The sequence below is a fragment of the Sturnus vulgaris genome, chromosome 25, assembly GCF_052056855.1.
Source record: "Sturnus vulgaris isolate bStuVul1 chromosome 25, bStuVul1.hap1, whole genome shotgun sequence".
NCBI classification, from domain to species: Eukaryota; Metazoa; Chordata; class Aves; order Passeriformes; family Sturnidae; genus Sturnus; species Sturnus vulgaris.
Genome location: NC_142267.1, coordinates 6,332,468 through 6,345,451, shown reverse-complemented (window position 1 = coordinate 6,345,451; position 12,984 = coordinate 6,332,468). Strand labels below are relative to the sequence as shown.

Genomic DNA, 12,984 nt, shown 5'->3' with positions numbered 1-12,984 from the left:
AAATAATCATTTTTTTGGTGCTAATCCAAGTAGGAATTATTTAAATTTGATGGTTTAAAGAGTGTTTTTAAAGACCCAGCATAAGCTGTGCATATAAATATCACTGGGAAATAATTTGAACATAATGTCTTGGGCCATAGAGGACAAGAGATCCCAAAAATAAAGACTGGATTGATACACTGGAGTGTTCCAAGAGAAAGCATTTAGGAGACCCAAGTGTCTGCCACTAGGAAGCACAGCAGGCCACTAGTGACCCAAAATACTGGACATATTGATTACACCAGGATTATGGAAAATTTTTCAGGATTCCACACAAGAACATTGAGATGAGGTTTGGTCTCCATAGTCAAAAGGATGCAGCAGGACCAGCCTGAAGCAGAGGGTGACACCCAAAGGGATTGTCACCCTTCTCCCCATCTTGCTCCAGGAATACACAAGATTTGGCAACTCAGACATTACCATCTGTGCTGTTTTCAAACCAGGTTCTCAGCCCAACCCCATAAAACAATGTCACCTGAGATTAACTGAAGGAATTTTTGCTGGTTTTGGGTACAATGACCTGTTCTGACTCATCCCTTATGAGCTGATGGCAATAATGCACCTGGCCAGGAAGTCCTGGGCATTTGGGAAATTCCAAGAGCTGTGGAGTAGTGACACATCTCTCTTTAGCAATGTGATATCCTAGAAATCCTCCTCATGGGGATTTGCAGTAGGTTTAAGCCCTCCCCTTCCCCCAGTGTCACCAGGGCAGTGACACTTTCATGGCATTTCAGTGACATTCAGCTTCTATCAATAATTCAGCTGCTCTAATTGCAGCATCTCAAACCCATGATGTGCACAAGGTGTCACCAAAGTCAGCCTTCCCCTTGATTAACACTTTTAATTGGCTGTTGCACTGGGATTTTGTTTCCATGTTAGCTGAGCAGGTCAGAATCAGAGCTCAAAGGGAGCAGAAAAATAACACAGAATCAGTGTTCGTGTTCCAGCAGAAGAGAGGAAATTAAAGCCTGGATTTTCTATCTTTAATTCACCTGCCTGGGCTCTGTGTGGCCATTCCTGAAGAATCCAGCTGAACAGTACTTTGGGAAAACTCCCAGTGCTTTGCTCCAGGAAGGGCTGGGATGGGGAAAGCTGCCTGCAAAACCAACAGCTACAGACCTGCCCACTGCAAAGCAGGAAAGAACAGGGGGTGCAGTGCATGCACTTGCAGGGACTGTCCCATTTCCACGTGCAAAGTGCTCTAAGGGGGAATAGAAAATCTATCAAAGGTGATTTGTGATGCCAGTTGCTGTGTTCCACAGGAGAAAGATGTGCTGGCATCACAACTTTGCTGGCTCTGCAAATGAACAGTGAATTTCCTCTAATGAACAGTGAATTTCCTCTGCTGGACTGTGTTTGATGGAAATACAGACCACCCATGGGTCACTCAAACGTGGCATTGGTGCCCTCAGCTCTTCTGAAGGAGAAGCTGCAGTCCCAGGAATTCAGCCCTTCCCAGGGTAGCTGGGGGCTGTGAACACTCCACAGGTGACGTGGCAATCTCCTGTGGAAGGACACACACGTGTTCCAGGCACCATGGTGGAATGGGACAATCCTGACCTGCAGGAAATTGTGGCACTCTGCTGGTTCCCAGTTGTGGGAATTCGGGAATCTGGGCACCAGCCTTACAAAATACGAGTCTGTCAAATGGTTCTCTCTGCCTTTAGAAGCAGCTGAGCACCCCCAGGCTCCCCCACAGCACATCCAGCTCGAGCAGTCTGTGTGTGCTGGAGCAAGGAGGGACATTGGCCTTTGAGGTTTGTCAGCCACAAAGCAAAAACAAACTGCAAGTTATTAATGGCCTCATTTGAACCTTTTTTTTTTTGGAAAAGCTTATTCAGTTTCTTCCTCTGTTCTAACACTGCCAGCACCCTCTGCTTGTGTCCCAAACATACTGAATATGTATTTAATGTGGGATTCTTGGAGCTCCCAAATCAACAGCAACAAGGAGCACAGAAGATGAAGCCACTGATGATTCCAGGGCTGTGGAAGCCATCTCTGTGACCTCACAGCCTAAGAGACAGATGGAATTGTTTCCACAAAGCCCTGCACCTTCCCCTGAGGGGACAGGGGCTCTCCCAGCTCCTGCAGGCAGCTGCCTGAAGCTGAGTTCTGCTCCAAGCTCTTGTTCCTCCGATCCTGCTCTTGGGGAGGTGGCACTGCTCACTGGGAACAAGTGAACAAAGGAGCAATGATATACTGGCAACCCTTTTTTGCCTTTCCAACTCCCCAGGGTTCTTAATTAATCCACACTTCGTAACCACAATTAGTTCTTTCCTGCAAGTCTTGGGAATACAGTGGGAAAAAAACCACAAGTTAATGTGTTTGGAGGTAAAAAACCTGACTCATAGAAGTGCCAAATCAATTGGATTTCACAGAATTCAGACTTTCCATCTGCTTATGGTACTGATGTACCTGACTGCCTTGAATCTCTCTCCCTTCATAATGGGAATTTTGGTCCCTTTTCTGAGAGCTCACAGGAGGGTGGATCCAGGTAGGGGGCTGGTCTCTTCTCCCAGGTGACAAGTGAGAGGACAAGAGGAAATGGCCTCAGTCTGTGCCAGAGGACATTTACATTGGATATTTGGGAAAATTTCTCCATGGAATGAGCTGTTCAGCCCTGGCACAGGGCAAGGATGGAATTGCCTTCCTTGGAGGGATTTAAAAGCCTTGTGGATGTGACACTTGGGGACATGGGAACAACTGGCCTCAGTGTCTCTTGAGAGCTTTACCCCCTCACCAATTCCACTATTCCAAGATCCATCCCTGCTCTCCACTGGACTTCCAGCCACGCACTCTCACTGCCTCTAAACCTGCAAGTTCATCCCTGATTTCTGCTGGTGTCAAACTGCCCATTCCTGACTTGTTGCTGACTTCTGAGCCTCCCCGAAGATGCTCCCTGAGCAGTTCTGCAATATTCAAATATTAATTCAGACTGTACTGAACAAAATCCCCTGGGAACAAACAGCAATCAGGATAATCCCCTGCAGCTCCATGACTTCCTTGGTCTCTAACAGGTGCTGTCAAATAAATCCACAGAATAAATCAGCCCCTTTGTAACCATGAAGAAGGATTTTATAACTGCATTTGCTGAGTGGGAGGACATTTTTCTCTCTGCTTTTTTACTGACAGTCAGATAAAAAACACACTAATCAAGAGAGACATGAGACGGAGGCCTTGGAGGTGAATTCCTGTTTATATTGAGGGCTCCTAATCCTCCACTCATTTGAGGATTCTGGTGCTACCACAGCAAAGAGAACCAAGCTGTTTGGATCCAGACCAATTTTCATTATGGATGGACTGGGAGATGCCAAAAATACTGACAGTGCCTTTGTAATATTTTCATGCTGAGCACCTTTGCATCAGTTCTACTTTATTCTTCTATCACAGCTTGTCCTTCTCATGGCAGGACACTCACAGGGACCTCCAACAAGGGCATCTGCAGGAGTGGAGCTGGTCTCCATAAAGAAAATACCTGTATCTCTATATATCTCTAAATATCACTATGTATTTTTCTCTTAGACTACTGCACTGTACTTGCAGCAAAATCATCTTTGCTTTCTTGCCACTTTAAAAAATATTGCCCCTGGATATTTCCTTCCCCATTCTAGCTCCTTTTATTTCTAAAATGTTCACCAGAATGCACTGTATTTCTTCCCGTGGTCTGGAAAATGGATCAAGCCAATGACACCTACTTAATATAGATTTTTCCTCCCCAAAGCTTTGCAGTGAGATGATGGAAGTGTAAATTCCTTCTGTGGAGAGCAGCACTGGGACTGAGTGCTGGCAGCAGGCAGCTGGGATGCAGACACACAGCCCTGGGAGATGAGCAGAGAGCAGCTCTGCAAACGTTATTCATTCAGCTGAAATGTAAATCCTGCTCCTCTGAGGGGAGTGGAGAAGCTGCTGTGATCCAGGCAGGATAAAGTGTGCAGGGCTCTGGAGGGTTTCATGCTTCAGGAAGCAGAGGGTCATGAGAAGGAGAGAACACAAAAAGAAAGGGATGACATGGACTGACAGACAGGAAATGTCACCCTAGTGCCACCACTTGGCATCTTGGGCCGTTTTCATGCCAGCAACAGATGTCAGAGAGCAAATGAGCACTGGCAGCTCTGGGATGGTGAGAAAATGGATGTGGGAGTGTGTGGAAATGCTGACAACCCAGAGAGATGCAAAGATGCATGGACCATGTTTAAAAGCCTCCACCATGTGTTTAGAAGCCCTTCCTCCTGAGAAGCCTCTGTTTTACTCCTCCAAGTGTTTGTTCTCTCTGCTCAGCACCAAGCCCTGTGTGTGCTGCCAAGGGCTGTGCAGAGCTCAGTTGTCATGAATGAAATGAACTGAGAACAGTTGGGTATTTATAGGCTCAGCAAGCTGGTGCTCCAAAAAATCTAAAAGCTCTTCAAAGTGCCTTTAGCTCCAGAGCAACACTGGCAGTCCCTGTCAGCTTGTGGGGACACTTAGGAAGAAGAGTCACGGCAGGAACGCTGACCATGGAAGTATCCTGAGCTTTTTGCTGGGCAACTTCCAGTTTGCAGAGAGTAAACAATAAATTAAACCACTAAGATATGGAAAAAACACAATGGCATGTCCAAGATTTCTGTGAATATGGATACACAAGTTAAGTTCTGCATAGTTTTCTGTGGAAGAGCTCACTTCTTCTGTGGAAGAGACATCAATGTGGTGATGATTTAAAGATAGCTGAGTTGAATATTGCTTAGATATATTGCCAGATGTTCTAACAGTGGCTTATCACTAATGACACCAGATAGCTTTGAGGAAGCTAAATGTTTCCCAGATATAGCAGTGAATCTCTCCCTGTTTCCTAGAGACACACACTCTGAAAAGGCAGCAGGAGCTGGCAAAACAACCGTTGCTATCACAGAACTGCTGTAATTCCAGACCAATTCTGGCTCCTGCAGCCTTGGGGACCAAGGTACAAGGAGCCTGCCCCTGGCTGAACCTGAGCAGTGTGGAAGGCTCCAATGAGATAAGATAGAGGATTGCACGTGCTGTGCAGGCGCGTGTTTGAGATCTAGCCACGTTTTCCAGTTGCTGATCCCAGGATCAGCAGGATCCCCACGATCCACACTCACAGGGCTTGTGCTCTTTCCAACCCAAACCATTCCATGATTCTATGACAGCAAAGCCCCTTCCTGAGGAGTAACAGCATCTTCTGTCTCCACTATGGGATATGTCAGAACCAAAAAACCTCAAACAATCCAACAGGAGAGGTAGATTCTCATTGTTTTGCTCAGTGTTGAGCTCTAGCTGGGCCACAAAATCCAGAGGGAAGTGTGGATGAGAGTTCTCTCAAAGACAGGAAAGAGGGACAATGTACCTAGAGGGGCTCTCTTCAGTCCCCAGCTTCCCCAGCACAGTGAGTGTGGGGTTATAGTGCTGCAGGCAAAGAATCATGGAGAAAAAAAGAGAATATGAGAACTTACTACAGAGGAAAGGTCCATGTTCACCATCCTCCTGTCATCCAGGTCGACTGGCTGGAGGCCTGCAACGTTGAGCTGGACAGAGGAGGTTCTGTAAACAAAGCTCAGCAGCCAGTCCCCCCTGGAAGTAGAGAAGAGTGGGAATAAATCCTGCTGCCCATCCAATGCCATGTGGAATCAAAGAATTCCAGAACAGTTTGGGTTGGAAGGGACCTTAAAGCTTATCCTGTTCCACCCCCTACCATGGGCAGGGACACCTTCCACTAGACCAGGCTGCTCTAAACCCTGTCCAGCCTGACCTGGAACATTTCCAGTGTGTTACTACTCAGACACAGTGATGGCTGGACCAAGACCTGCTGTAGGTCTGTGTGATGCAGCAGTCACATTAGGAATCACCTGCTGGATTCAAGGCAGGTTTCTGGGACACAGGGGTGTAAGTCTGAACTGAATCCTGATCCATGGTTGTCCTCTCTTTACCTGCAGAGAGTTTAAAAATCTGACCCTTCTGTTTATTTCTATGTTGGCTTAGGGATTGTACATTGACGTATTTCATCTTTTTCATGTACTGATAGTTCTCCAGCCCATAAAGCTGTAAAGGTGCTGAGACCCACAACACTCATGTTGTGACATAAATATTGACTGTGAAACCCCTGGGAGTGCTCCTGATTTATAGGTACTGTAGAAATACATGGCTTCAGTGACAGAACTAGGAAGAGTTTGTTCCCACTCTAAAGCAGTGCCATAAGTCACTGTGACAGTTTCAGGGTAGTCTGTGGTATGAGGAGAGAAGGAAATACAAAACTCTTCTGAGCTGAGCAACAGCATAAAATCTGGGCACTGAAATGCCTCTGTACCCTACAGAGCACATTTAAGAGGGACATGAGTGGGATTTGTGCTCTGTGATGGCAGCAGGTGAAATGCTCCTGGCACAGGTGCCCATTCCTGGCTACTCCCAAATAATCCACACTAGGAGTTATAAATCTACACAGAGCCCTGCAAGCCTTTACAGCACATTCACGCTGCTCAGGTGTGGGTTCTTTCAAACGCTGAGCCAGCCCAACTGATTTGGGTGAGGCTTCCCACTGGGAATTTGTAACCCTGCCATTGTTAAGTGGGAGGGGACAGCTCTGACAGCTCACAGGGCTCTCACTCGCCCTGTCCCCTTCAAATTTTGTACCAATATTCCAAAGCCAGAGGAGAGCAACGACTGAAGCTCAACAACTGGGCTCAAATCTGATCTCACAGGAATTCTATTCAGTGTAATTTATCCGACCTAAATAGTTACTCCTGAAGTGACAGAACGAGGCCACCCTTTGTACAAGCAAGAGACCAGAGAAATGAGAATCAGGTGAGGCCTTACCACAAAATGTTTGTATAATTTTTCTCTCTACCTCAATCCTCACAGAAATTCCCCAAATCTCTCAATTCCCTCCCCCAGCTCCCCCTCATGTTACCTGAATAACACTCTACACACACACACACACACACACTGTATTTTATTCCAACAGCACAGGCAGATTTAGAAACTATAACAAGATCTTTTTGTGTGTCTGTGTTATAGCAAATGGATACACAAAAGTTTTTACAGTGAAATTTCTTTTTGTAGAACACAGAGAGGAACAACATTTTCTGGGTGAACTCAGTTATATGCAATGATTTCTATCCTTTATGGCTCCTTAGTGGAAATCAGAGCACTCCTGGGGAGGCAGATTTTCCTTATGGCACAGGAAGAAACACTGCAAGTGGTGTTTCCATCCAGCATCCTTGAAAATCCTGGGATCCAAAGAGGACAAAAGCAACGATTTCCAGCCTAGCTGAGAGATAGGATTGATAATTTGTTGTTTTAACCTTGAATACTTTAAATTATTTAGTTATTCTTTCTAAGTTCAAACACTCTGTTAGAATTACAGTAACACAATACCTCCCCACCTTCCACCTATGTGTGCATGGAAAACACCAGCAGCATTTTCACCTGTCCTTGACCTGAGGGCTCAGCTTATAAACTGTCTTGACTTACCGGTTCTTTGCTAATTTTCTTTCCTGGTTATTTCTCAATTTAGTTCCCCATGCTCTTAGCCTTCCCCACTTCATTCCTTGGTTTTAATTTCCCCTTATCTAATTGTGCTGGTAAGCAGTGTTCCTGCCACAATTATCTTCCAAGACACAGTCATTAGGTTTGAAGCTGTCACTTGAATACTTAATAGCTTTTTGAGATTGCTTCAGCTGTTTCAGACCTCTGAACCTCCCTCTTCTCATCCAGCAGCTCCCATAGCTCTGCACAACAGTTGTCTGCTTTTATTTCTAAAATGTTTTTAAATGTGGTTTTAAAAGGCTGGTATTTGTTTTGAAGGCAATCTTTGTATTCTTTCACATCCTTACTAAATTTGCTTCAGCTATTCCAGCTATTCTTCCTTTACAAGTTAAATATCTTGTTCATGTGGAGTATCTTGACCAGAAACCCACTCCAGCTATAAAACCCTTCAATTTGCTTGAGCTTCTTCCCTTCCATTGTGATTTTCACATCCTTTTCCCCATAAGCAGCCACAAGTGAACTGCATCTTAAAGCTTTTATAGGTTCTCATTACCATTCTTTAAGTCAGCAAACTTAACTGCTGTATTTATGGCTCTTCACACAAAGTTGAGATGTAAAGGGGCTTTAGAATATATCAGATTACACCCACAAACACACTTTAGGCTGTGAGTGGTAGAACACTGTCCCTCTATGAACAGGACCTACATGGGCTTCCCATGGCACAAAGAGCCAAGAGCTGAGTCAAAGCCTCCAAGTGCTTCCTGAAGCTCCCAGTGCACCTGAGGGAGAGGCCTGCAGGGGACGAGGCTCTGGCACTGCTGAATCAATGTCCTCACCAGCATTTACAAAATGCTTGACAGAGATAAATACCCCAAACCATTTCCAGGCCACAAGGCCAGGCACTGAGCACACACTGACCTGCAGAAGCCATTTATGATCCTGCCTGACACCACTTTGGTGAGAGCTTTCCAGTGCTTGGCTTCTCCTTCCACTGGAGCTCCCAGCAAGACAACGTCTTCAATGATCCCTTGTGAGTCTGTCAAGGTGAAAGGAGAACAGTTCAGATTTAGAAGATGGATCAGAAAATATATGAAGAAGAATTATTTCTGTGCACCACAGAAAAATCATCATTTAGGTGACTTCAATTTGAAAGACAGAAACAATGGAAAGGAGGATCATAAATAAAACTTTGCATACATTTAAGTGTCCACAATTCACTGGAGGCAGTAAATGTGAAAAATTGAGATCCTCAGACAGTGCAAAGGACCAAGCTGATGGCATAAGGGAGAAGTGGCCTGGCCTCTGTGCAGGAAAATGCTGTTTGAGCAGCAAGCCTCTGGAAACCTCTGGAAAGGTCTTTCTGCAGAGTCACTGATGTGGGTTTGCACAGAGTTCTGACACAGGTGAAAGGTCTGAGATCCCACAGAGTGAGCAAATGTCATACATGAGGCATGAAGAGTCCTTCCCACAGCTGATTCTATGAAAAACACGACCTGAACATGCAAGAGGAAATCCCAAATTGTGCATATTGATTTGGAAGCAGCAACAATGGAGGCACTTGCCAACACCCAGTGAAGATCCATCAAACTGATTTTCTTCTGCTGTAACCTGAATGCCCAGACCTGATTTGCTGAACAGCAATGTTGACTTTCAAGCATAATAAATCTTCCTCACTTATCAGAGACCTGCAGCTGAGCAATTTCAGGAGGAATAACGATGGAATGAGAAATATTGGGCAGCTCTGCTACTTTCCTAAACTCCTGAACAATATATCAGTATCTTCCATAAATCTTTGCAAAGAGAGATGAAGCCTCTGATGCCACAGCAATTAAATGGAAGACTCATGAGCAGAACATTCCAAATCTACACTCTGCACCTGTGGGAAACCAGGCTCCACAGACACTAGCTAAACCAAACATTTGAGGCAGAAGTACTGCCTGGGTACTTTTCAAATGTAAATCACTGAGCTTCCTTCCCCGATATGGCAGTAAAGGATTGGAGCTGCCTGCAGTGCCTGCATCCTTCTCCATGTAAATCCCAGTGCCAGACAAATCCAAATGAGTTCTCCTTGAATTATTTCTTATTGCTGAGCAAATTTTGCTAATCAAGAAGAGCAAAGGGCAATTCAATTTTGTGAGTGTAATCTGTGAGCAATAAAGCCCTGCTCCCATAATCATGGGCAATCAAAAGGAAACCCAGAGCCTTGCTAAGGGGAAGCTCATTCCAACCAAGGTTCTAAATTCCATGTCCATGGTGTGAGCCAACTGAATAAACAAGCAGCTAATTCATCATGATCCTGAATATTTGGGCAAGGTTTTGGAAGCTTTTGTTTCTCCAGTCCTTTGCCCCTTATTGCCTGCTCAGAACAAAACAAAAATGTTTAGCCTTGGCTGAAAAATGTTCATTTTCTTTGAATGTTGACAGGACAGAAACCTGGGAACAGATCATTGGCCTGCAGAGCAGCTGAGGCTCAAGATAAATGAAATGTATTTCACAGTTCGTAAATCTTTTAGATGAGGAAGAATAATGAAGTCTGCAAAAGCAGTGAAAAAGAATTAATTCATTAACCATGTTTTATAGAGAGTGGCTACTGAATAAGGAGTTTTATAAATAAAAATTTCCAATCAAGTCCAAGCAGGTGAGAACAGAGTGAGAATGAGAGGCTAAAATTCAACCTGATTAAGATGATTTCTCCAGAAAAGATGTGGAAGATAGAAGCTGTCCCAGAGACCATAACCAGTCCTGGGAGCTGGTCTTTGCTGTGCCCTTGGGATGCAACTCACTGGGAAAGGGAAAGCACCTCAGCACATCAGTCCTGACTGCAGGGAGAGACAACAGGGCTGGGATTCAGCTCTGCCTGTGTGCACATGTTGCAGGGTAGAGTTGGCAGCAGTGTTTCCAACACCAAGCACAGCAGGGATCACAGCCTGGTGGGATGCTGGTCACATGAGCTGTGATCAGTACCAAACACCAGTGTGTGACACCTCACTCCTGTCACACACAGCTGCCTTTCAAGGTTCAGTCTCTGGTGGGAACAGCCATCATCAATTTGCATTCGTTTGCTAATTACTGATTATTTACTAAAAGGCATGGGAATCACGATGAAGAAATCAGAGCAATGATCTTCCCACGCAGTAACGTGTCTCTGCTGGCTCACTGACTCCAGCTTCTGCCATGATGGCATTTCTGGAAACCTGCTGAGCTCTGGCTCCCCAAATGATCCGTGATGAAGTATCCAAAGGTTATGCCATGGCTTTGCAGAGAAGCATTTGAACAAAGTCTGAGTTCCTGCCATGGTGTTTCACTGGCCAATCCATCATGAGCTGTTTGTCTTCAGCAATGCCACTGCCATCTGGATACCGAGCCCTGCATGACGAGGCCGTGTGTTCCTTTCGTGTGAGACATCCAAGTCCAAACCCAAATCAGTCTCAGCTGTCCCAGGTCCCAGCTCTGCTCCTCCTGTGGCTTGCTCTGGAATGTGCTGTGAGAACGCCTTGGCAATCTGTGCTAAACATGCTGCTTTTCATCTCACAAACAGCTCAGCTCTCAGAATTCAATTAAGGAATTGAAAAATCAGTGTACAGTGAGAGCTGTTCTAATACATCACCAGGATACTTGGATTTCTTTGGAGTGGCAGCCAACCTTCCAGACCCCTAAGGATTTCCTCCCTAAGCTATGGGCTCGTGTCATTCCAGAGCCTGTAGACTGAAATAAAAACCTGGAAATACCTCAGGCCTTAGCATTCTCTGGACACAAAAAGTGTAGATCTATGGCCAGATTAGGATCTGGGTTCTGGCCTCAGTGTAACTCCATAAGGATTATTCTGGATTTGATTAGATTTATTTTGAGAACAGAATTCCTGTATTTGAGGACTTTTATCTTAAATCAGAAGGGAAGTTCTGGCACACAGCTGTCAGTCCTGACCTCCATCCTCACTTGACTTTGTTCCCACTTTCTTGGACTTTACTGGACATTTTCCTTTATAAAATTCCTTATTTATGATTTATTGTGAAGCTGAATGGTTAATGAGTTAAATTGCTACGTGGGGGAAGGCAGGCTGCACACACTCACTGCTGACTCAGCTCCAAGACACAATTTCCATCAACTGATCATAATGATTTTATTCATTTTTTTTCCTAAATTAAAAATAGAAATCTATTAATAAACAGAACCACAATGGGTAATAAATTGGCAGATGGTTTTATACTTGACTTTGGGGGAAAATTACCATGAAAATAGCAGATGACAGTGGCATTTCAGTGACTTAAATGGAAGGCAGGACTCAGGGAATCAGATACAAGAGCTTCAGAGAGCTCCCAAGAAAGGCAAAGCATCCTCTGCTGGGATCAGGCAGTGCAGAGGCAGCTCCAGGCTGATCACAAATGTCATGTTGTTGTTTACAGACCAAAATGACCCCCTGAAACCTTAAGACAGTGGATTTTTTCTGCTGGACTGGGGGAAATGACAGCAGAATTTGTATCCAAGGGCATTTAAACTTCTTTTTTTTGTTTGGGTTTTTTTTTGTTTCGTCCTACCCTAAAAGAGCTAAGCTGTGTTCTTCCTCTTGGAAGAAAAAATTCTCCACCAGGAGTAAGGAAAATAAAAGAAAAAATGGTTAAAAGGTGAATGTTACCTTTTTCCTGAGCCATTTCCTGCAGGCAGAAGTAAATGACTCTGGCACCCAGGCTGAAGCCAATCAGCGTGACAGGTCTCTGGCCCTGAGAAAGAAGGAGAGGAAAAAATGCCACCAAATGGTGTTTTCTCTGGGAAAAAAGACAGGGCTTGGGGTCCCTGAGAGCCTGAGACACAGAGCACCTGCCTGTGTATCACCTGTGAAATACTGGAGCAATTTGGTCACTTTCAAGGGGATCAGGTCTCAAAGCCATGCCCAGTTCAATATGGAGAATTCTACATACTGAATATTTTGTATGTTTTAGTCTTCAGAAAATCAACTGCAAAAATCTAACTATCAGAAGTTACAGCAAAGAGCATGTTCCAAACAGAACCAAAGGAGATGCTGTCGTTGGTTTGAAATTTCCAAATGAAAACCTTACTCAAGAAACAAAATTTTCCTAGAAATGTTTCACTACACAGAAGAAGAAGCTCTAATACAAAAATACTGACCACTTCCAGATTTCAGGCTGAGTGACAGCAGCAGCATGCAATGATTATAAAAAATGATGTGGCTTTTAAGCTTTTGTTTTGAATAGCCTACTAAGATTTTCTGCAAGATTAAAGGGAGCCTAATCCAAACATCAATGAAAAATGGTCTATGCAATATCCAGGGAGCAGGTGTGGGAGTGACACCCCAGACATCTCATTAACTAGTTTTAGACTCTCCAGCACACTGGAATGTGTTTTTACAACAGCAATGCTTTACAGGCAGGAACAAATGCCCCATAGCAAAAGAAAGGGTTGTATGAAATAAAGTTTATTGAGTTTTTAGGATCGGGTTTTTATGAGAAATCA

At 44.5% G+C, this 12,984-nt stretch overlaps 2 protein-coding genes across 9 annotated transcripts in view; one reads left to right on the top strand and one right to left on the bottom strand.

Moving 5' to 3' along the window:
* TMCO4 (transmembrane and coiled-coil domains 4) overlaps nucleotides 1-12,984 on the bottom strand; it is a 36,789-nt gene that overhangs the window by 6,339 nt on the left and 17,466 nt on the right. The window contains exons 11-13 of the mRNA XM_088178601.1: nucleotides 12,149-12,233; nucleotides 8,434-8,551; nucleotides 5,487-5,604 (exon numbers count right to left, since the gene is read on the bottom strand). Of these exons, the coding sequence (XP_088034727.1) occupies nucleotides 5,487-5,604; nucleotides 8,434-8,551; nucleotides 12,149-12,233 (321 nt within the window). The remainder of the gene's footprint in view (nucleotides 1-5,486; nucleotides 5,605-8,433; nucleotides 8,552-12,148; nucleotides 12,234-12,984) is intronic.
* HTR6 (5-hydroxytryptamine receptor 6) overlaps nucleotides 1-12,984 on the top strand; it is a 44,530-nt gene that overhangs the window by 14,327 nt on the left and 17,219 nt on the right. The gene's annotated exons all lie outside the window — the stretch shown is intronic.